The sequence below is a fragment of the Teleopsis dalmanni genome, chromosome X (genome assembly GCF_002237135.1).
Source record: "Teleopsis dalmanni isolate 2A chromosome X, ASM223713v2, whole genome shotgun sequence".
NCBI classification, from domain to species: Eukaryota; Metazoa; Arthropoda; class Insecta; order Diptera; family Diopsidae; genus Teleopsis; species Teleopsis dalmanni.
In genome coordinates, this window is record NC_051848.1 from 12246348 (window position 1) to 12272612 (window position 26265).

General features: G+C 29.8%; 1 protein-coding gene across 1 annotated transcript; it reads right to left on the minus strand.

Annotated features, from left to right (window-relative positions):
- Positions 1 to 429: 429 nt before the first annotated feature.
- Positions 430 to 21415, minus strand: LOC119662690 (DNA-binding protein D-ETS-6-like). The gene is made up of 3 exons (XM_038072381.1): positions 20432 to 21415; positions 4735 to 4972; positions 430 to 1775 (listed from the first exon to the last, which is right to left on the minus strand). The coding sequence occupies exons 1-3, from the start codon at positions 21207 to 21209 to the stop codon at positions 1253 to 1255; spliced, it is 1539 nt and encodes a 512-aa protein (XP_037928309.1). The 5' UTR covers positions 21210 to 21415; the 3' UTR covers positions 430 to 1252.
- Positions 21416 to 26265: the final 4850 nt, after the last annotated feature.

Consider the following 26265-nt stretch of genomic DNA (forward strand, 5'->3'; position numbering starts at 1 on the left):
ACGTAGAGAAAAGAGTCTTACTAAAGAATTTAATACAAACTTGGTTATAAAGTTCACTGTAAGGAGACTGATGTCTAGAGTTCTTTATATTATAATCTTGTGTCATCATGTTACTCTTAGTTGATCATGCAACTATTGGATTCATAATAAAAAACGTGTCATGACCGCGAGAATTCGATCGTTTTAAGCTTACATCATTATAGTTAAAACACATATTAGATCGAAAAACGTTTTGTCTAAAAAGAGAAGCAAGTTGGTCTAGTATTATTGAGACGGAATCGTAGACTCAATTTATTTGTAATGAAAATATTTCCAGGTTACTAGTACCATTAGATGAGCCGTACTTTCGGAATGAGCCGTAACCGGATTGGTAAATATAAACAACAAATTTTTAAAATATATTATTAAATATTATTGTGTTTATTTTTGTACAATTTTTTTTTTCAGATCAAAGATTAAAAATAAAAATACAATAAAAAGTCTAATTTTTTAACGTTACTGAATATCCTCATTGTGGAAGACAATCGCCGGAGTGCACCCAATTTTAAATGACATTTGTTATTGAAATCTTTTAAAAATAACCTGTAGTATTTTAGTTTCCTACAGTGTTAAAATCTTCGTGGATTTAAGGTTTCTAAATATCATCATATTCCAAACTGTTTTTCTTAATTATGAATGGCATTGAAAAAGTTAATAAACTCCTCCGTTCTATGGTTTGCAGCTCCAAATGGAATGTTTTTTTTTTGTGCACTTCCCCTTGCTCTTTATTGATGAGCTGTATTTAATAATATCTGATATGTGTAAAGAAACTATATTTATATATTATAATTAACAAATCAAATCTAATAAGAGTTCAATGCAAATAGTAAATTTCCCACTCCTTCCGATAACATATCATCCATTCTCACGCCGTGAACCAAAATTACGTGGACTCGCACGTAGAGAAAACGAAGCAAATATATTCGTAGGAAGGTCAGCAATGTAATTTTTCCCATTACTTGCAAGGACATCTTTGTGAACTGTTGTGCTATTTTATAAGGTTGCTAAATGGAGGATTTGCGAGATTATAGTGTGACCTTCCTTACAGTGTCTGTGTCTGGTGAAAGATGCATAAAACTTGTACTCTGTGGAAAGGTCGTGGCATGTATGTAACCTTTTTCCGTTGTGGTTGTAGGTTTTGGAAAATTTATGATAGTAAATAATGAATAATTTTTCTATAATTGTAAATTAATTGCAAAAATAATCATCTTAGTTAATTGTATGAATTGGGAGATGGGCGAGGTTCAAACGCTTGTGGTGGCGAATACGGCCAGTATGTACGTGCGAGCATAGTTGAGGACGAGCTTGTGTTATTCGTAGTGGTTGTTGTTTTATTGGTGTTTGTAGTTGTTGTTGTTGTTGGCATTGGTGGCATGGGCGGTGGTGGAGGTGCGGTTGCAGATGCAGATGGGGGCGCTATACTTGTCGTTGGCTGTATTAGAAAATTTGTATTTGTTGGACACATTGAGTGCATAACGCTGCTCATACTGGAAGAAGATGGCGACGGAATGCCAAAACTGGACGATGTCGTTGATGATGGAGAATGAAGATGCTGATGTGTTGAATATGTGGGATTTATGGGATGGTTATGATGATGATGTTTGTAGGAACTCAACATTGTAGCAGTTGTGTCATGTGCTTGAGCCTGACATGCTGCCATTAGACTATTAAAATCGAATTTGTAGGCATATCTTTTCCCGTGAACCTTAGTCATTATATTCTTATCATAATAATATCTGCAAGAAAAAAAATACATAAAAAAAGCTACTTTTATTAAATAATTTAAAAAATTTGGAAAAAAAAAATTGCAAGTCAAATTAGTTTAGTTGTATATTTGTATATATAATAACTTGATAACATAAAAATATATGCTTAAAATCGCAATAACAAAACAATCGTTAAATATGGTTTGGATGATCATGATTCAAGTATCAAGAAATCGGCTACCTCGATTCCAAAATAAACGTATATCAAAATAACGTGAGGGCTAGCTGGTAGTGACAGCCTTGTGCAACAAAGTTCAGTCAAATACAAGTAATCGCTCGTTATGATACCAGGAATAAAATAAGGTACTGTTCGTACACTTAATCCGAAAAACTACCGTACAAGGTAGGAGTTTCAAACATCTAGTGAACGAACCGCATCCTTTTGAGAATGTGAGGGCTTTTCTTTACATGAATATTTGGCTATGCTATAATTGTTAGTGAAGTAGTTATGTGGGTGGGTGTTGATATGTTCACAATTGATTACTTATGATTCCAAGCACATCTAAGGCATGTCTAACTGAAATAAGAATGCGATATGTAACTATAGATAAATTATGGTTTCATCGTAACTAACAAAACTAAAATTAAATGATGAAAAGTTGGGATTTTCTGAGTTTAAAGGACATTTCATTTTAATACATCCACTAGTTTAGAAAATCGAGTTTTGGTGGTTTAATTTGAATTATACATCACTGTGCCCCACAAAACTGTGTAAACAGAGTGATAAAAGGCACCGGAGAAGGAGAAAATATTCACAGAATGCATTGAATTTGGAAAAACCATCAATAGAAAATGTAATATAATGCAATTAGTGAACGATGAATTTGAAAAAGACTCCCAAATTAACAAGAAGTTTTTTCTATATAATATAATGTCATATCACAAATGATAATAAAGATGATCAAATTATGTGAATTACGATTTTTCCTCACTCAGTCTATTTTCCAGATATAACTCTCAGTGACTATTGTTTGTTCATAGAACTTAAAAGTATTCTCCGATGAAAGAAATAGGGCTCGATTAAAATATCGCTCAAAGAAGCAAAAGCTAATTTTTGAAGTTTCAACAAAACGATTTGGAAGAAAAAGTAGAATGTGTTGTGTTTTTACAAAAAAACTTTTCAATTTACTTTAACTTATGTAGAAATATACTCGGACTATCGTGCGGTGATGGAGGGTCTATATTTTTTGATTACGAACATTTAATTGGATTGTTGCTCTAAAACCCACTTATCTGAGGTAGTAAATTCGAATGAAGTGATAACTGTTAAGACTTGTAAAAAAATGGCTTGAAGCTTTTCCACAGAATATAACTTATTTAAAGAAACCTCAATGACCTACATGTGATAGACATTTGGGAATAAAATGAGGTAATTTTTGGATGCATAACAATTTTTTAATATTTTTGTTTTTCAATTTGTTTTCATTTTAAGAATTGATATGTGAAAGACTTCTCTAGCTTTGATTGACTTCTTACCAAAATTGTCGACGACATTATGGATTATGGACCATGTTAGATGGTTCATGAACTAAGGGATTCGCTGGTGAAATGGAGCAAACACGAACTATTTTTGATACATTTGGATACAAGTGATGAAAAGTGGATCACAAATTATGAAACAATATGGAAGCAATCCGGTTTAAAAAAAATAGTCTGCTGAGTCTACTGATTGTGGCAAAGTTATAAATGATAACAAGGAATGATGAATGATGATGTTGTGTGTAACTAGGCTTGCTTTGTATTTTTCTTTGTCTTGTCTGTAGTTGCTGTGGTTGAAGTAAGAAACTGAAAATAAGAGACCGGAATCTATAGAGAGAAAACCTGTCAAGTTTCATTATAATGACCCAGCAGGTAGGCTCAGAAACTTAGCTGCATTCAACATTAAGTCTCATTTTTTTTTAATGTCAGGATAACATTATTTTTGCAAAACATTCTCTTCTGGGAGTAAAATTGATCTTAAAAGCTGGATGTGTTAGTTATGTACATTATTTTTACAAAAATATAATGATGAAATTTTATAACAAATAAATATAGATCCGAGTTGTTTAGATCCGAAACTCTACAAATTTTTTAAAAAATATTAAATATTTATGCTGAACTGCGTTTACGGCGTTTACATTGTGAGATTAAAAGTAGATTAAAGCAATAATCGAGAACAAAGTACTAATCTCGTTGTTTAATCGCAGATTTTCCATACAAAAGTTAGGCTCTTTTTGGTCGAGATCAATTCTTAATCTCTTCAGAAATGGTGATAATTTTTTTGTGCAATTTGCATATGGCTGAATATCATAGATTTTTTTACGATCCCAGAGAAATTGGGAAAAAAATGGCAAAATTTATGCAAAACAAACTTTGAAAATGTCAAAGTGAATAAATTATAAATTTAAATTTTAAATTTGTTTAATAATAGTTTTGTACACAATTATAACTAAAATTTGTTAAATTATTGTTATAAAACAATTTATTTTAAATTTATATTATACATTTTATTTACAGAAATTTTTCACGAAACAGAATATACGAAGATAAGCGTCAACAATTATCTTCAATGAATAATGTAAACGGTGGAGATTAAAAATGGAGATTAACTTAATCGCGTTCTCTTAATCTCACAATGTAAACGTAATATTATTACCTGTTTACCCGTTAGCCGTTACCCGTTTACCGGCATTACCCAAATGGTGTGCGGAAAGCATTTTTCGTATTCCAATTATACACAAATTTTTTAAACAAAATATATTTTTTACACATTTCAAATATTTATTTACGTGAATTTTTTAATTTGAATTTTTTATTTTAAATCAATTTTCGTGTTAAAATTTTGCTTTGGTTGTGTTTTTTTTTCGTTCACTCCATTATTGATTGAACTTCGCACATATTGCTTTCAAATATTGTACATGCTTTGTTTTTGTTTTTGGTTTTTTTTTACCTTAAAGCTCTGCTAAGTTTATCGTAATTCATATTGGGTTTGGCCTTGCGTTCACCCCACCGCTTTGCGACTTCGTCGGGGTCGATAAGCTTGAATTCGCCATTGGTGCCTTCCCAAGCAATGCACGATGCATTCGACGAATCAGCAAGAAGTTCCAGCAAAAATTGCCACAATTGTATCTGCCCTGAACCCTGTGCGACCAATCGATGCGAGGCAGCGTTTAAAAGCTGATATGGATCTGAAACACATGTACACACATTTATATATATACATATACATATAAATAAAAGTATTTTATTGAAATGAAAAATAAAAGATAAAAGGAATAAAATAAAATTTTAAAAATAAATTAATAATTGGCAATACAAAAATGGAATCGCAGCGAAAAATTTGTGTGGTTTATCTTTTGATTTGTATCTTTTCAGTGGTGAATAATTAATTTTCTGTAAATATCCATTAGTATCAAATTATAAATAAATATGTATGTATTTTTTTTTATTCAAATGTTGATGACCGCAAAGTTTTTTTAATTTCATTTAATTATGGTGGATTTGTTGATTTCAAATAGTTTTGAAGATCTTCACCCCAACCAGTAAAAAAGTATATCACACATTATTTCATCCTTGTAATCCCCTCCTTCAAATTTCAAGTAACTTATAGTAAAAAGCATAAATATATAATAATTTTGAAGAACTCGAAAAGGCTTTCAGGGTAGGGCTTTCACTACTAATATAGAATTATTTTTATTTTCAATATTTACTTAAAATATGGACGAGTATTCCAAATAATTTGAGCTAATTTAAAAAATTAAAGTATTTTAAACAATTATCGAACAGCATTAGGGCATTTTTTAAAAAAAAGGTTTTTTCGAACACTTGTGAACTACAAGAACAAAAATTCATATTATATTATTTTAATTAATTGAATTTTTGGCTGACCATACCGCTGTTTCGAGTATTGCCAAAAACCCACCTTGGAAATAATTCTTGTATTTAATTATTTGTAAATAATATTTTGAGATTGCAAGTACCAGAAATTAAACTCGGTGTTAATAGATTTTGTATAAAAATTGTTCTAATTGCTGCACATTTTTCGAGTTAAATGTGACAGTGTAAACACAACACAAATGAAACATAAATTTTAAATTAATCTTCCCTGGACAAACAATAATTTGAAAGAAATGTTTCCATATAGAAAGAAAATTTGGCTTTGCCATAAAATTTCATTTATATATATCAAGTCAATAGCTCTTTTATTAAACTAGAACCAATTAAATAAGAAAATAAAAAAAAAACACGAAATATATATTTATTCTTACTACACAAGTGCAAGTCAATAAATTGTTTTGTTAATAATAAAATAAAGCACATTTTTTTAAATTAATTCATTTTTTTATTAAGCGTAGTCCTCTACGAGTTGGCGAAGACTACCGCATACGAATGAACCACGAGCTGTACGAGCTTTGTCACGACATTGATATATTTCAGCGAATTAACATCCAGCAGCTTCGTTGGCTTGGTCATGTCGTGAGAATGGATGAAAATGTTCCAGCGAATATGTTTGAAGCAGTAGTTCGCGGTAGAAGACGTAGAAGTAGATCGTGTTTCCAGTGGAGTGATCAAGCAGTAACTGGACTTGATGTACGAAACTGGAGAAGGTGTGGACGCAGCAGAGGCACCTCGGGAGACATGCTGCGTCAGGCCGAACCTCGGTATCGGGTTTTATGACCAAATAAGTAAGTTAGTAGTCTTCATGATACTTTCTGATCTGGTACTGATTCGCCAAATGATATACCAATATTACAATCAATTATTTAGTGCACTCACACTCGCTAATCAATCGAAACAATATACATAACGTTATATACATAACGTAACAACCTGTATTGGGCATCCCGGACATTATGATTTACTAAAGCATGTATGATCAACCAGTCAATTGAATATAGTCTTAAAAACTACCTCAGATATTCTATAAACTTTATTCTGTCAAAATCGTTCTTACTAACGGCATTAAGTTATATTTTAATATTATATTAAATATTTATATATAGATATTTAATATATAAACGATACTCGTTTTTCTTCCATTCAGAAGAAATATGGAAATATAACGATTGTTCGCTATAATTATATACGGAAATTAATATTGATTTCTAATCCAAATACTATAGTATACAACTCAAAGATAATATTTGTCAAAATGTAATGTGACATCACATTGCCAGTTTTATCAACTTAAAGTTCTACGGATTTAGAGTCACACAACTGTCCTTACTCACTTCGTTATAGAATAAAGTACTGTAACCTTAAAATTTTGTTTTGAAGTGCTTTCTCTTAGTCAAAGATCTTACCTGAAGTTTAAAATATAGAACTGCTCATGAAATAAAAAATTCAGTATGCTACTTTTCTACTATATCACTCCAGTCTATATTGATAAGATGCCTTGTAACGTTTTGTTTTCGCCTCGTGTTTCGATGTTTCATCACCAGTTACAAGGGTTTGTATTTACAATGCTGAACTCTACTGTCTTTTTGGTAATCCGTTAAAGTATATAACGCGACCTCCCAAGTGTCGAAATCTTCGGACCAAATTCAATATGCTGTAGTTTTTTGTCCTTATTTTTCTCTTTGAAGATTTGTGCAGGCATACAGTGGCTCTCTTAAATATTTTTTTGTTACTTTAATTGATATTGTTGCTTCAAATAAAGTTATATTGTTTTTCATAAGAAAGTTTAGTTGCGGCTAACAGAAACAGTTCATGAATTGGCAAAGCTTCATTAATTATCACCCACCCTTTAAGTTTCAATACCAGAACCCGGTAGTCAACTGTGGTAGTCGATTCAACATATTCTAAATAGATTTCCGAGCAATGAAGTGTGTGTTAAACTGGTATCAAAGAGGCACTATCCCAACTTCATTACTTAAATCACATTCGTAGAATGAAGTGGTTTCTCAATTAATGGTCACCTATTTTCAGACATTATTCTCATAGCCATTATATCTTTTCCATTAAAAACCAACTTCTTTAATGTCTTGTCAAATAAACTACTGATTGGATTTCGTCCTTATTTTTGTGAGTAAAACTTCATTACGCTTCTAGAAATCAGTACATTGAACATGCGGTTTCTCAATTAAACATCAAGAATGATGATTTTTTTAAATTATATTAACAACTTAATTATCAAGGTGCTGAACTTTGTGGCCGGTGGTCTATAGGCAAAAAAATAAGTCTTGGTTTTTGAACATTGACTCTCAATATTAGAATTACACATAATAATAATAACGGTGCTACTGAATTTTAGAGGAAGTAAAAGTGATAGTTTCTGTTGATAATGACGATGACTTGATAATGGATAGGAATGGGAAGGTTCCAGCAAAACTTATGCCAAGTTGACGTAGTGACTTTGAGATGAAATGTTATTTGCTGGATATTTTATTTTGACCAGAAGAGACCTATTACAGTGAGAACCTCCAGCAAACCTTAACTTTATATAAATATTGTTACCTGAGAACACTCAGAACGTGTCATGTCAATTATTTTGAAAAATATTATATTCCCTTTTTTTTATATTCCAGATTATGTATTTTATTTTACATATGTAAAAAAATTAATTAGAACAATGAAGAGTTATAAGCCGTAGATTAAATTAAGCACTAATTACATTTAATGAAAAGAGCTTTGAAAAGAGGCAAAATATTTGCTCTGCCTAGCTTAAGCTTTGAGAGCCTCATCGAACGACTAGTCGGCAAAGATTTCATAATACACTATACTATTGTATTCTATTCTAGAATAGAATAGAATAGTATCACTAACAGCGTTATTCCAAAATTATTTAGCGATAAATATGTCATAGTGTTTTTTTTTTTTTAAATTCAATAATTTTGGAACAAATTTTGTTGTCACTTCAAAACCTATTTGAATAGTAGATAGGCGGATGTTTTTGTTTATTTTTTATAGAATCTACAAGTATCAGTGAACATGCTGAAAATATGGAGAACGGCATGTTAGGAAACTAGGTACGAGTCATTATGGTCTGGTCTCAAATGTTCACCCACATAAAGTTCAATTATATCCTAATTCAAAATAGCGATTATGCCTCGAAGATGTGGAAATAACTATGCATATTTTTTGTTATTGTCCGGCCTTAACAACGCACAGAAGAATCTAGAGCTCTTCTCCAGATTTTCTGAATTTTGTTCATAAAGCTGTAGAGGGTTTTGTGTAATAAAAAGAGAATTTGGTACAAAAAGATTCTTCTTGCCACAGTACCGGGTTTTGGGCGAATTCACGACATTAGTTTAAAAAAAAGAACAATTGAAAACTAGGTATTAATGTAGTTCGATATTGATTTATATTTAATAATCTTTTTCTGATCTTTAGGAATAGGTTATTTAAGTTATCTGAAGTCATTAGAAATCGGTCTTCACGATATCTGAAGATATCATAAGGCTTTCGTTTTGAAAAGTTAAACAATATTTTATTTAACTAATTGTTAGTCAGTAAAAATTAATCAATGAAAAAATTTGAATAATGCAGAATTTTCAGAATGTTAACATTTTACTCAATTTTAATTAATTTATCGGAATTTCAAATTGAATTGAACCGCGGAAATTAAATCTTAAAAAATGAAATTACTGGAAAGAAATTTAAAATTATGAGTTTTAAAATTTGATGCAGGATATAAAAACAATATATTATAATGAATCCTATCCAAACAAATCCTACAATAATCTTCTTATATAATCTACACAATAATCTATAAACTTGAACTATTATTGCTTAAAAGATACATACATTAAAAAAGATTCTTAAACACTATAAGTTGAATAGAATTTAAGTTTTATAGAGCTATTTCTACTTTAAATATTTTATAAGGTTGAAATGGTCATGTGGATATTCAAATAGAGGTTCTTATGTACACGTTTGGAATAATAATGTCTATATACAACTTGACACTGTAGTTCAAATACTTTTAAATATTTTATTATTAATCCATTTAGTTTGAAGGAAAAAATATGTACAGTCGATCAAGCCGACAACTACTGAACGATCAATACATACCATACACCCCCATATATTTGGGGAGTTCTCATATCACAAACATTTACTGCCTATTATTCACTAATCCTCATTTTAACTGACTGATTCATCGAAACCATAGATATTCAATGGTTTCAATATAATTTATCCTTCATTATAACATCTCCATTTTTGGACCAGATATGCCACAAATCTTTTTTTTATATATATCTTATATTATTATAATTTAATAATATATTTTTTTTTGATTTTTTCGTTGGAACATTATTGTTTACCGTTATAAATTAATGAACGAGCTGGAGCGGCCGTAGGTGCATAGTGCGGATGTCCATGATAATGAGGATGTGCCGATGATTGATGCATTCGCACACCAAAACGACGGCTCAAATCTTCTGATAGGCGCCACATTACGCCTACATCAACGCTTACACTCATTATTAAACAGAACTATTTTAAAATATTTTTTATTTTATTTTATCTTAGTTTATATTTCAAAACAATTGTGTTATATATTTTTTGGAACACGTTTCGAATGCCTTTTACTACATCTTCCGTGGGAAAAATTCTAAAGCGAACCGCTTCGTTGGAACTTTCTTTTAAAACTAAAAGTTTTGCAACTTTGTTTGAAATAATTTTGCTGGCAGTTTGTGTTGTAGCCTTTGACTTCCTCCCCCATTCCGCATTTGTTGCAAACTCTCGGTCCTTTATCACTATTCCATCCATCTTTCACCTGCCCAGTTGGTGGTAAACGGTATTGCATTTTAACACCCGAGCAAACAAAACCGTGCCAACACTGAAACGGCACGACAAAGCGCATAGGCCAATCAGCAGCTATTCAGCTTTGATTTCTGAGCACGTGCGTTCACTTTCCCCCCACCACCTAAACGGAATTTATTAACTGTAATCTAAATCATGTAATCCGGTATGGAATAAAAAACAAATCAATTAACTATGTGGCTTTTATTTTAATTTTCTGTTCACTTTCCCCACCTCTATATATACCCTATAACCTGTTTAAGATAATTATTCCATGATTAAAGGTTGCGAGCTTACTTCTGCTGCTGTTAAGGCGTGATATCTTTCCTGATGTTACGCCTTGAATGGATAAAAACCAGTTTTGGATAGATAGAATATATAGTTTTGGACGAGCTTTTTAATTAACATAAATATACAGTATTGGATATTATTTAATAACTATAATTTTAAATGTTATATTATATTGTGTTAAAGGATTGACGTAGTATTTAATTAATTAGATTAATTATAAATTAATTAAAAAGGTGTATATATCTATATTTTATTATAAATTTCAGATATGTACAAATCAAAATTTCTTACTGGTAGAAAAACTATTACTAAGGTATTAATTAAAGTTAATAATATTTATGTTTAAAAGTATATTATATAAATAAGTAAAAGTTCTAAGGATAACTTAATACGAGAATATAAAAAATTCTTTTAAATATGAATGATTTGACATGGAAGTTTAGTCGTCTTCTTATTGTTATCCTTATTGTTATCTTTTTTCGCTTAAATCTTAATGGATGGTAAGGCCTTTACTTGTTCTGTTGGAACTGAATTGAAGACAATGTCATATTAATATTGCAAATACAGTACATATTCAATGAAGATACAAGTTCGACAGCAATTCTGGTTTTCTAGGTTTTCAATTTAGCGCCAGGTTAATGTCTTCTTTACATCGCCCATCAAAATCCCTATGTATGGTTTTGGTTTTTGTAGCTTACGGCCGTGTTAATGCCATTTCTACCTTTTGAGTGCAATATTTCATAGTTCAGCTTTTATATTAGCAGTAAGTAAACATTATTAGAGATCAATATACTACAGTGCGATCAAAATAGATCTATTGTACATAATCTTGCTTTTTAACATTATATAATACATTATATATAACATTATATAGTATGTTTAGGTTTTTTAAAAATTGTATAAATCGGTAACATGTGGGTTCATAGTTTATATCGGAGCACAACAAAACCATATAAGTGGTAAAGCCTTTGTCTATCAAGAGTAGTGCATTCGTACACACCGTATCATTGTATGTTGATAATAATACACCTTTTTCAGGATAAAGGAAATAACTGATAAGAGGTTCTGTTGCGTAGATTTGGTGGTAATTAGAAGTATGATACTTTTTTATTTCTCGTTTGAAAATAGATTCTCCAGGGTAATCAAATAATAATTATTTAATTGATACGCTTATGTTTATATAAAAAAAAACTAATTGAATGGAGCTTCTTATGGAGCTCTTAATACTTAAGTTCTTCTATTCCAGTTAAGTTAGCATAAGTGTATGCCATTTTTACATGATTTGATTGAAGAATCAGATGTAATGTTGGACTTTACAATCCAACACGAAAACTCTTTATTTATGTAGCTTAAACGTGTTAGTTGTACAGGGCATGTACACTAAATTTCCACATGGAAAGTTCTATAAGATCTATTGTGTCAATAACTTACCTTTTGAAACGTCAATCGCCCAATTGATATCGCTCCGTAGATTACTTTACTAAAGGTATCATAACGCTCGGTAGAAATAGAGACGTTGCATGTATGTAGAAGGAAAATTTGCAGGTAAAAACTCAATTTGACCGAGACCAGAAGAAGAATCAGACCACCGGGACTTGGTAAATATTTGATATTGAAATATTAAAACATAAGATTAAATAAAATTCTCTTATGCAATAACAGTCACTCTATACTATTGTATATACTTTTATTAAAACTGAACAGGTCCTGTAAAAAAATAAATAAAAATATCATGAGAAGAAATTTTCGAATTGATTCTGTACTAACCGGTCCAAACTGAAAATGAGAGAATAACAAAGTTTCAGAATACTGAAAGTAGGGTATTGCGTTTATGGGAAGTGATTACAACATTTTTTACCAAGGCTAATACTTATAGCAGTAAGAGGGCATTATTATTAACTTTTCCATCAAGTACATTTTAGCTACGGGTAAATGGCAAACGTAAGAACAGGAAGGATGCAACGAATAAATAAATTCCTGTTCTGCTTCCGTTCTTGCTGTTCGTTGCTTTACTGTCGTCGGATTGTGCCATTGGGTTGTGCCCTTACAACTATGACAAAACGACGAAACGAAACCGGAAGAACGACAAACGAATAAGCCCCGCTGTGTGGCAGAGCTTTTCTTTTTCTGAATAGCATTAGGCGTAGAATGACTTGCTATGGAATTTAAACGTTTCAATGTTTGAAAAGGATTATTTTGATTTTATTATTAGATACCACATCCTGTGAGAAATTATCATATTTACATCATTTATTAGGTTCATCACTTGAAACGCGACATCAAGTGTATTGCCTTAGGTAATGCGATGCAATAATAAACAATTGCTTCGAATTTTCATAATGAACTTCTGAAACTCCTGAACTCCAGAGCTTTAGTACCGAAGTAAATGGGAAGTTGAGAAATGACTCTGGGTAGCAATTTGAACTTTGCAAGCCATTGACAGGATTATAATAAGCATTTTAGTTGTTATAAAACGAACTCAATATGCCATTTTGGCATTTAATTACCAAATAATTATTTAATTAATTAATATCATAAGAATACTTAGTAGTTTACAGATTGCTAAATAAAAAAAGGGTTCCAATAATATTGTACAATATAGTAGTAATGTAGTAATATTACAATACATAATTATTGCACATATCATTTTGTTGCTCGAAATAATAAAATCTATAAAAAAGTAATAGAAACATTTAATGATTTATGTTTAGAGACCCTTTATTTTATAGATAATAAAAAAAAAATAAATAAATAGTTAATATTGAGAATTATTACATAAGTAAGGAGAAACAATGTGAACAGTTCTTTTACAGCGGACAATAAGTCCATAAGAACTCTTTTTGCCAAGGACTTTCGGAATCAAGGACTCTTTTTATTTGCTTCGGAATCAAGTGCACTTACTCCAGTGTTTTCCAAGTCAGCAATAAGTCCAGTAATACTAAGTCAATACCTCGTTGTATACTTTTTTAGACAGAAACGATATTCTCTCAAGTGAAAATAGGTGAACTTAGTTAAGATTGGGGCTTAAGAGATTTGACAAAACTATGGCAAAGCAAGTATATATACATTTAGAAAAGATATTTAAGAAATAGAAAGGTTTTGAACAGTAGTGAATTGAAACAACTTTTTATTATTTTTTAAATAATTGAATCTATGATTCGAGTATTGAAAAATATTGAGCTGTTTCGAGTATTGCCAAATATTGACAATACCGGCAAAATATCATCTATTCAAATTATTTATTAAATTTGATAATTCGTAAATAATTTTTGAGACTACAGCTCTTATTCAGACACAGTTTTACTTAAACTCTTGGGAATATTATATATGAGAGTATTTTTCAAACTGAGTCAAAATATGTGGCAATAAATATGATATACAATACTGAAAGCTGGAAAGTTTCTAGTAGAAATTTTGGAGCTTATCAACACTGTCATTGTGACAATTAAGTAAATCAAGTAAAAGGATTAACACTGTTTGGATGAAAGTAGGTGGTCTTAAAATGTAATAAAGTCAGCTCCACACATTACACATTTAAAAAACCTTTCTAAATAAAACGAAGATAAAGTGAATAGTATTATTCCTTATAGTGTCTGTGAAAATGCTAAACATTAGGAGCTCCAAAAAGGATTATGAAGATTTCTTCACGGATATTAAAGATGTTCCAAAACTGTTAAATTCTCACATTTTCAGGAGTCAACATATCAGATTTTGTATTATAAACCAATAATCGTAATTACTACTCAAAATGGTATATGAATACCAGTATACTCAAGCAATATCGGTTAGAGATTGTTTATTCACATAACTTAATTTATGAAATATAAATATGAAATGTGGCCAGTCATTGAATATTAAAAATAAAAGACGAATCAGATAGCAATTTAAGACTCATTCGGTTCCTAACTGGGTATGAGTGGAATATTTATTTCGATTAGATAGTGTAAGACACTAGATTGATGTTGGTGTTTATTTCTAAGAAAATTTTCAAAATATTAAAAGTTATTTTTCAAAAATCGTGTTCAGCTATCAATAGTCGATATGTTATTAATTTTGAACTCTTCAATAACTCATTAAAATAGAGCTATGGATTGGAATGGAATTTTTTACAAGACACATCATCTATATGTCTGACTTTTATGTACATAATATTATACTTTTTTTACTTTCTAAGTAGATAACATTTCAATCTGAAAACACGTTATATATAGTTAATTAAGAAAGCCATGGTTAAATAATTAATTTAATATTAAACTAAATTTGTACTTTCAAGACAGTCCAACAACTATTTTTTAATATTCTGGGTTTTATGACTGTATACTGTTCACTTGAACTTTGTCTTAGAATCGAAGAGCAATGCAAATGGGACTACTGAAAGTAGAAACATATTGAAATGAAATATATTAAACAAATTACCCATTAAATGGAACAAGTTTTACATTCTAATTTATTATATTTATACAATATTAATAATAAGTTTTTAAGTGCTGTTATATAGCACTATGCAGCTAATTTTGCTCACTATAATTCAATTCGACTAACAACAGATTAATGAAGTTTTCGTTTGGAAATATGTGCTTAATGAAAATATAAATATGTCTACTTACACTACTACAAAAACGTTAGATTACTTTAAAAATGTTCGACTAGGCAACAAAATTTGATAAATCGATAGTTATTCTAGATTGAACCCAGATTTACCAATTGAAAACGCTGGTAAACGATGATAACTGCTGGTTTCTCTACCAATGCAATCTTGCCCAGGCGATTATCTTTCATTCCTTGAACATGCAGATTCTTTCCGCCTCCGTCTAGTCCATTTAATTATGTCCGGTACCTCGCAGATTTGCCTAATGTCGTCATTGCGTATTCGGTCCCGACGACTGAAGCCAGTTATCGAGCGCAGAATGTGCATTTTAGTTTGGGATATAGTATCGTACAGCATATTTATTCATCACTTTTTAAATATTCCAGTATAGTGCCGCGAATGTTCTCAATAACTTTTTTCGGTGCGCTATACGTCGATGAAGCTGAGTTCTTGAGATATCAATCATTTAAGGTGAAAACTTTTGCATAAAACACCAACAACAAGTAAGTAGTCCAAGAAACAGTTGCTTAGAATATAAAATAAGCTGTTAAACCGTAACATCCGATTAAACGGAATTTCATATTTTTTAATTGATATATATATGTGTGATATGTATATATATGGATATGCTGCCACTCTTATTAAACTTAAAGTCTTAACGCATATATTTCAACTCTGGCAAATTATTCGGAAGAATAAAATTTCTCCAGATCCACGGTTCATTTCGTTTTAAATGGAAAGGAAAATTTAGGAATTGAAAAAATCCTTCAGGTAAAGTACATGTACTAATGCTGAACTCTCCACCCACTACTCGATTAAACAACTCAGACACAACATAGCACAGGAATAAAATGAAGTCGACTTTTGCAAAAAAAATTTAACGAAACACCTTTCCTTAAACGAGCAGCGAAAATAATTCACAGCACATCCGATGTTCTGATAACAGAGGTTAAAAATGAACGCCAATTAAGGATAAGCAGTAAAGTATTTTTCGGAAGATGTTTGATGTATTCAATCCTTTAAATGGAATTCTTCTTCTTATCACCGCAAGTACTCGTATGTGCCCATTCCTTAGACGGCCATTACTTTTCACATCACGGAGCGTTATCAGTTAATGACTTCATTTCAACAAATAATAAATAAAATAAAAATCAAAGTAAGAGTGAAAATAAAAATGAAAATATAAATAAAGAGAGAAAGAAAATGAAAATGGAAACAATGGACATTGGCCATAACTTTTCAACTTATCCACACACTGGAATCTTAATGAGAGTTCTGTTGTTCATTCCCAAAGTGAAACATTGCCAAAGGTTAAGGAGTGCGCAGTGATTTCTGACCGCAATATTGCTTTGGATTACAGAAAAAACTTCAATAAATGAAAAAGGACAATAAAAGGATTTTCGCAAAAAAGGTTAAACAATGGCGATGTGATGGAAGATTTGCTAGATTAAAAGTTTGGAATCAAATTGGTTGATTCGATGATTGAATAAATGTGCTCTGGGAATATATAAATTGGAACAACGGTCGTAAATTTTATACGTAAAGGTGTCTGAGAATAAATAGTACTCTCTAAAAGAGTGGGAATCGATTACTAAAATATATTTTTACAATATTAAGTTATAATTTAAATTTATTGATTTGGTTATTTATATTGCAAGGATAACAAATGACAATTTAAAAATATATAAGAAAAAAATTATACACTGAAACCTTTGCTGAACAGACACTACTAAAAGGACATCTGTCTTAACCATGCAATGTTGTTAGTCCCTAGTTTGTATTACGCATACAATATACGCTCTTTTAAATTGATATATATTTTAAATGGATAAAATGGCTGGACCCGTGGCGTCCGTTTAAAGGACGATTCACTGCATACACATACAAGTATAAGACCACAGTCTAGACTTAAAGAAACTATTTCCGATCAATTGTAAAGAAAGTACAGTTAATGAAAGTAGCCATTTACGAGCAGCTTACGACATTCAGCCAAAAATATCAAATCAAATCAAATACAAATCAAATTTGATATGCATCATTAAACCTGGAAGAAAAGCACAATTTTTATTATATTCCACATAAGAACTACATAAGAGTTAGTAATAACTATTGTCAAATATATGAGCTAGACGGCTCTCATAATTTCCTAGTTAAATGTCTTTTAAACAAATCCTTGATATTTGTTTCTATAAGAAAAGATACAAATTTGATCTATAATATCACGAAAATCCTTAGTAGGATAATTCAAATTTACGGAGTCCGCAGTCAATATTATTATATCTCAGATAAGTAAATACTACATAACAAAATTAGATTACAACTACACCTAAATAGCTGATTGTTATAACTCCTTAGACAATTATGTTTTACATATCAAATTTTTCTGAAAAGCTCTATAATAGAATGTCGCAGACATCCATTTTGTAGACAACAAGAAAATACTTAAAATATATCTAGAAAATAATGTGATCGACTTCCTCACACATCCAGATTCCACATAGCAAGGAAAGACTTATTTTTGCACAACAAGGAAATCCCAAAAATATATCTAGAAAATTTTGTGATCGACTTCCCCATACCTTCAGATTCCAGATAGCAAAGAAAGATTTATAAGTCTGTATTAAAGAGTTGAATAGAATTTAATCAAAAATTATAACTATAGGAATTTTTTATTTATGTCTTATCGTACGTAGTTTTGTAGGTATAATTTATGTACACACATCTAGAAATGCGGTGAAAAATTGGAGGCCTGGACGCAGATCAAAAATCACAAAAGCATAGCTTAAAAAGCCAACATAAAAATGCGCCTCTTCGAAGAAATGCGAAAACGGTTCCGAGGGGGAATAAGTGTCTTCGAAAAAAAGCAGTTTTAGTCCATATACTACAAATTAATGTTAATAAGTTGGGTGCACTACTCCGATCTAATGGTGCATATAGCATACCACCTCCTCAAAAATAAAAAAATTTAAATATTACTATTATTATTACTATTACTTTATTAAATATAATTTATTTTGTTTTTTTAAGTATTTACCGGTAGCTATATTTTTCCTTTGTGATGTTTTCCTCAGAATTAGATATTGTCTTTAATATTCTGAGAGTGACACAAATATTAAAAATAAACTTTTTCCCCAGAATTGCTCTTCTCGTTTTCAATTTCTTTGGTTAGTGAGAAATTTTTTTTTTTCACCATAACAATGGATACTGTAACTATTGAACTATTGGATGATTTCCAAAAAAAAAAAACAAACATCTTAGTTCTGGAAGAAGTCAAATCCTCACGATGAAAATGCTTGGCATTATAATAAAGAACTATAAGTAGTGACTGGAAGTTTTTTTTAATTAATTTAAAATATAATTTCTGTTCCTAACTTCAACATCGAACGTCTATTGAAATCCGCTTATAAATTTCAATACTTCTTTAAATTGAAATTAATCCCATAATCTATGTTACAGGCGAATATGACATTCTCAACCCAACTAGCAAAAATCTAGTACAATGAAAATTATTATATTTGATTGACTCGGGTCCGGTCTTGAATATGGATTTATTTGTATAAGGCCAATATTAAACTTTAATTATTCTATAAAGTTTAAACATTCCGTCGGCATATTTAGAGTGGTTAGGAAATATTTTTTACTACGGCCAATATGTACTGAAATATTTATTTGTAATATTTATATTTATGTCTTCATTTTACAATATATTTTTAATTATAGTACAAGATTTAAGTTTTTTACCTTCAAGTTCTACCTTTAACTTATATTCAATTTAAATTGATATCGAAAATAAATTCGTTGACTTTGATTAAGGCGTTTTTCGAGGTCACTTCCTATGATAATGGAAATAATTTATATATATATATATATACATATATAATGTAATAAAAAATAAATTTATTTAATTTTAATTTATTGATCTTATTCTTTAAAAGATCTTTCAAATTACACTTAGCAACTATTAAATTTTGTAAAGTTGTATTAAAGAATAATACTATTAATATACCAAATAAATCAATAAATATTAGAATAATATACCTATTACAGATACGAACTTTCGGGAATAAAAACTGTTATATTCTAAGTGAAAATTATTTTATTATACCGTTTCGACATATGTATACATATAGATTATAACAAGCACTATGTAGAGAAAAATTATTTAAACATAAACATATCATTATTTTATGTATGTATTATTAATTATTTGAAATTGAAAAATATGTATTTGCAAATTTAATTGAAAAATGCACAAATTTGGATTCCCAAAACAAGTCACCTCTCTAAATTCTTTTAACTAGTTATATAACCTAGATCTACTCTACCGCAAATCTGTCGTTTTTTTAATCCGAATTGTAGATAATTTATTTGACTATAACAGCTCTCCAGGCGCCTTTGCTGCGTGTGTGCCTTCTCCCGTCTTGTACGCCATGTCTTATACACCATGTTCTCGGAAAACCGGAACAATTAGGTTAGATTTGAACATCTGAAGCTTGTGTATTACAAGTTATCTCGATCCATATTGACGCATTTAAATTGCTTTAAATTTTTTACTTTGCTTTCAACATTATTTTAGGTTAAGAGATTTACCTAACACCCAATTTGAATGCATTGATTCCAAATTTTACCGGTAGAGTAGGAATAAAATCGTTTTTAAGATATTTGAGAATGATTTCTTTCTAACTACTTAGCTATCTATCTGGTAAATTCATATCCAGGAGAGCAGAGAGGCGACTTGCCTCAGGATTTCTTATTTCAAAATCTTTCAAATGTGTGCATTTATTAAGTAAATTTGTAAAATATCGAATACAAACGCTTTATATAAATATTTTTAATTACAGCTTAAATTTCACACTGGAGAAAGGTACTATATATGTATCACTTTTCACTAAAAGTTAGTCAACACGTGTTTGTTTAGTTGAATTTTGCTACCTGTTGCATGCTCTTCAAAAAAGTTTCAATACCGAACGTTTTATAAAATTATTTGATGTATGTATTTTATTTTATATTCTACACTTACTTGGCTCGTTATCGGTTAACATTGGACTAGTTTCTCTGCCTGTTGCATGATATAAACTGAGAGCGAAGTGTTTTGCGAATATAGCGCCTCCATAGCTTGATCCTGCGCAGACCCAAAAATCAGCGCGGCTTAATGTGCATAATTCCTCACCGGTGGTTGGAAAGCGTGTTATATCTGGTTCGGGCTCAATTTTAAATTGTTTTGTTAACCATTTAACCCAACTGTTTATGTGATTGGAGCTCCAAACATGCGGATCTATGGGCACTTCTACTTCTAAGGTTGAATTTCCGTCCAAATAACTTGAACTTTCACTATTCGAATGGCTGCTATTATCTAAATCATAGTTATCACTAGCGACTGTTGTTGTAGTTAATGTTGTAACTGTTGTTGTTGTTGCTATTGTTGTTGTTCTTGTGTTTGTTGTGGTTGTTGTGGACTCTGTGGCTTCTGTTAACCTAATATTTGACGTTTGTGGCAAGTATAAATGTGGTTCGTTTCCCTCAGCATTTTCTCCCGACTTTAAATCAACGCTCTTCGGTACTGAATGTTCACTGTTCGATATATCACTATCTGCAGTAGAAGTATCACTATTAGAAGATTTCGCACTGTTACTGCTACTGGAACTTATTCTATTTCTGCAAGATTGTTCTTCTGTCGTAGGTGGAGCTTCCTTATTATATTTACCGACGGTTTTCGTTTTTTTCGTTTTCTCCTTGTTGCCTTGCATTTTCTGTTTGCTTTTATCCAGCTTTTTCTTTTGTTCAACATTTTCTTGCATTTGTAAAGGTCGACACTCTCACTATCTTTCACTATTACTATGACTACTATATCTCGTATTTATCGTATTATCGCTGAAAGGATCTGAAGTATATGTGTATTTTGTCATTGCACACTTTGAAGTTGGATGCTTTTGTGGGAATTTTTTTTACTGAAATTATTTCGAATTGTATTTTTGCTATTCTATTTACACTTTTATTAGTCATATTTCGTGAATAGCGCTATGAAAAGGAATTTTTAATATTTTCAAAAATGTATGCTATGCACATAAAGTTCAATGTACATACTCGTATATAGCATATATGTACATACAATAATATATATGTGATTCACAATTCTCAGGAATTTCTTATGAAATACCAATCTACAAATCCGCTTTTAATAACAAAATTGGATGATTCACTTTTAAAATCACGCACCGATCATATCATTGTGACGTAGCCGCTCACTAAACACAACACATATATAGGATTTAGGAATATCCGTATCCGTTTCAAAACTGCTGACCACAATTAGCACGTTTTGATATTTTCCGTTAAAGTTTCAAATGTGAGTTTTGAAAAATGGGAACCACCTCAAGATAAGATAACACCTCGACACTTTGACACATTGACACTTTTCTTTTGGCCTTTTGGGAAATACCTTTTTGTTTATATTTATGTATTTTTTTTTTGTTTTTGTTTTTGTTTTGTGGTAACAATTACTTTTATTAATTTTCGAATAAATTTGAAATATTTTTTTGCACTTCAAAGGACACCTCACGTTCGGCGCAAAATCCGTTGGTTTTGAATTTTTTAGTTTGAAATTTGTTTTCTGTTTTGATTTTCGTACGTTTAAATTTTTGTAATTATTTACAAATTAATTATTAAATATTTTTTTATTGTTTTACTTTGCATTAATATCTAATCGGATAGACTTGATAATAAGATTATTCCGAGTTTTGTAATTCAAATTCGCTGCCAAGTATTTGCACCGACGACCGCGCTTTTTTAATGAATGAATTGCAAATCCAATCGCAAAATTAAAAATCAAAGCACAGAAGATACCTCATTGGAAGAGAGCGAAAAATTTCCCCAGTACTACACAGCACCAGTGTTAAGAGAAATAGTATCGCTCGCCATTCATAAAAATTTTGTCCGGTCAACGACGACACTTCTTAAGCGTTATAATCTTACCAGCCTATTACCAGCCTTACCAATTAATATTGTACACACCCACTTAATTATTTTAATTTATTTATAATTTTAATTATTATTCACAAACAAATTTATTAATATTTTGTATTATTTTTTTATTCATGGTACATAATAATATATTTAATATATAAATATATTTTCTTTTTCTCATTAAAAACTCTTTATTACAAAATACAAGAAGAAAAATGATTTAGGATTTGCAGTAGTATTTAAGAAAACTAGTATATTGTTATATTCAGGACACTACATATTTCTATTTTATTTAACTTTTATTCAAGAATTTGTTAAGACATATGTCTATAAATTATTATTTTTTATTTAAGTACGTAATGTATAAAAAGTTCAAGTTAAAAGTAAAACTATAACTTAAAAACTATTTGAATATTTAATTGTTTTTAAAAACACTGCATAAATTTTTTTAAACCTGCCAGTTTATTCTGCATTAATCAGTCATTTGATATTGACATATTATTTTATTTTTTGCTAATTTAAAAATTTGAATTAAAAAGTTAAATTTTAACAAAAATGAATTATCGCGTATAAATTCATTAGAAAAAAGATTTGAAAGTAATAAAAATTCATACTGAAATGAAAATGTATAAGGCAGTGATTTGTTTAATATTGATCGTACAGGTATTGAACACGTTTCACCGAAAGCGTGTAGTATTCCTTAGTAGGTACTATTTTGCAAACGGTCTGGAAAACTACTACAGTGATGGAATTCATTAATAGGAGGATTGTTGGAATAAGTGTATTAAAATTTAGTGATATTGTATTAAAGAAATAAACTCACTTTTATACTATAAATTCCGAATTTTTTTTCTGCACAATTCTAGTTTTCGCTCTGGCAAAAATATTGATTTTTCCGATTCAATTCAGGTTTGAAGTCTTATAAATGTATATAAAATATACAATTAACTTTTTCTTATAATTTAATTATTATATTTATAATTTATAAAATAAAATTGAATCTAACCTGAATTAAGGTCAGATATTTTATACTGAAAATATTCATAAAAAACGCTTATTAAGTATATATTAAAACAAATTTCTTTAACAAATACTTTGTGGACTGTTTGCAGTGTTATTCTCATATTATATTAAAGTGATATGGTCAAATATTTTATTTATTTTTTACTTATGAACTTAAATAAAATGTAATACATTTATTCTTATATTATATTACATTTTATTGAAATTTTCATATGCAATATTTATTTTATTACACCCCAATGGATTGTAAAATAAAATATTGTACACTAGTATTTGTGCACTAACCATTAAACAAAATCGAAGATACAATATTAAAGTTCAGAATTCGTCTGGCTGAACGTAGGGTGCATTAAGCTCATTTTGCAGAGTAAGCACATGTTGTGTTGAAAATATTTTCACGATATTATCTTTTGTAAGAGAAATAATAATTCCTACTGATATGAAATTACGACTCTCTTTAGATAGTCTTTACTATGAATGAATGTTGGATAGATCAGCACTTTTACTCACAGTTGTTGGTATTTAACGTAAATTCCAACTATTTGCTCATGAATGACGTCGGGAGAAATTAGTTTTATAGTGATTACTCGTGTATTTTTTATTAGTAGAGTCCGTAATATTTAACTAATAATAGGGTGAGTCATTAGTTGCGTCATATCGAAGCAGCATTAGTAGCTGCGAAAATTTGTACACAGACTACAGAAACACGTATTTACATTAAACGTAACAACAACAGATATCCACCACTCATGCGGAGTCATCTTGTTCTTGGAAAACGTTATGTGCTATCATTCAGATTTTTGAATTGCAAGTATTTTAAGTGATATTCTGTTTCAAATATTTTAGTTGTAATTAAAAGCGTTGGTGTTGTCTAATCTGCTCAAGTAACTAGACACCATTTGATACAAACAAAATGATAGTCTGAGAGGGGAAATGCCTTTCGACATCTGAGAATAAGTCTACAAATTTTTAATTATGAGCTTTGTTTATAAATTGTTTTGTTTTTTAATATAATATAAAATTATTATAAAATAAAATTATTAATTTTTATTCTCCATGGCTTAAGGTTAAGTACATGCTGTAAAACTGTTTAAGCGTAAGTTACCGCTGTTATTGATCTGCAGTTAACATTTAAATATTCTGTTACATTTTTAAAGATGTGCATGGATCCGACCACCATAAGCAACGGGGAAATTTAAGGTTACCTCAAAAATAATTTAAATTGATTGTAACTTTTAAGTTAAGTTTTTTTTTATTTATAGTAAATGGGTTAAATACTCCCATTCTCAAAGTTAAAGTGACACATAAAATTTTTGTATATTATATAAACTTATTTTTCTCATAAAATGTATAGTTTGATCGAAAGCGACTTGCACGCAGAAGTTATTAGGTTGATATTTGATAATGATTACCCAGTGCATATACCAAAGTAGACATATTCTCATTCAATAGTGACGTAGCTTATCAAGTATTTAAATAAGGTATCTGATATATAATTATTTCCTATATACGTGTCACCCTTGCAACAGTTCCCTGTGACGCGGGCGATCAAATAAAACGTCATTCACTATATTTTTTGTTGATTTCAATGTAAATTAAGAATTGAAGGTATTTAAAAAATCAAATACACCGCAAAATATTGGAGACAAATATATAACAAATAATAATAATAAACTTTAAAATAAGCTTTTAAACATTAAACGCATCTGTAATACGTAAACTTTATAGAAATATATGTAGAAACTTTACAACCTTATAATTAAAGTAATTAATTCAGATTGCGGAAATGCTCTAATTATAAAGAGAACTTAAATCCTTGTATCTTTATTTTACATTGAAATTTAACTAAAAAAAATATTTATAATATAAGCTCTTGTTTTTTGACATAAATCCTATTACTTGCATTCATTTCACAAGAAAAATGAACGTAAAGTCCCCGAAAAAAATATACCACAAAATTTTGACATTGTAGAAAATTTTTTTTAATATTTGTATGACAATTTTTATTGACTACTTTAATAAATTGTATATTAAAACATTTACACTTGTGAAAGGCATTCATGGCATTTATATAGCATAGGTATAACAATTATTTAGTTGGAGTCGAGTGTGCTCAAAGCACTCTTGAGTTAAAATACGGGCCCATTGTGATACCACGGATTAGTGTTTTTCATTCTCAGACTAAACTAGACAAGTGCAGACTAGTGACAGTGAACCAATCTGACTAGACTATAAACTTGGCCACGTTGTTTACTTTATAGGATAACAGCTCAGTCAGATTGGTACGAAAAGAAGCCCCAAAAATTCTAAATCATCTCCAGTAACCAATATTATTAAATTCACTAATAACTATACTTAAGTTTCATTTAATATTATATATTTGTTAGGTGAATAATAAATTCTTGATAAGTTTAATACTAAAAAGAAGAATTATATTTTATATTTTCATATAATAAAAGTACAATATGAAACTCAACGGAGAGCAATAACCCTGTTGGTTAACCGCAACACATATTAATCATTAAGCATCTCTATCCCAACTACGAATCCTAGAACAAATAAGAATATTTGACCGTTAAAACTAAATTTAAATAGGAGGAGCTTAAAAAAAAAAACGCATATGTTGGTAACGCAAATAATAAGTTGTTGCTGTACTTAATACTAAATGTAGAAAGTATATAATTCGGCGTATTATAAGAAAAAAATAAAAACAAAGGCTAAGCACTAAGTCTTATAATTATCAAAGTTCCTGTATTTCTAGTAAATTTTATATAATATAATTTTAATATTAAAATTATTAATTTTTGAAGTTACATGTAGTAATAGCAGTATTAGTATACTAATAAAGTAATACCTAAAATAAATTAC

Coding starts and splice junctions, on each gene's coding strand:
- LOC119662690 (XM_038072381.1), bottom strand. CDS start 21,209: ATGCAAGAAAATGTTGAACAAAAGAAAAAGCTGGATAAAAGCAAACAG. Junction 4,973..20,431: donor GTTAACCGATAACGAGCCAA/GTAAGTGTAGAA, acceptor CATGTGTTTCAG/ATCCATATCAGCTTTTAAAC. Junction 1,776..4,734: donor AAACTTAGCAGAGCTTTAAG/GTAAAAAAAAAC, acceptor TTTTTCTTGCAG/ATATTATTATGATAAGAATA.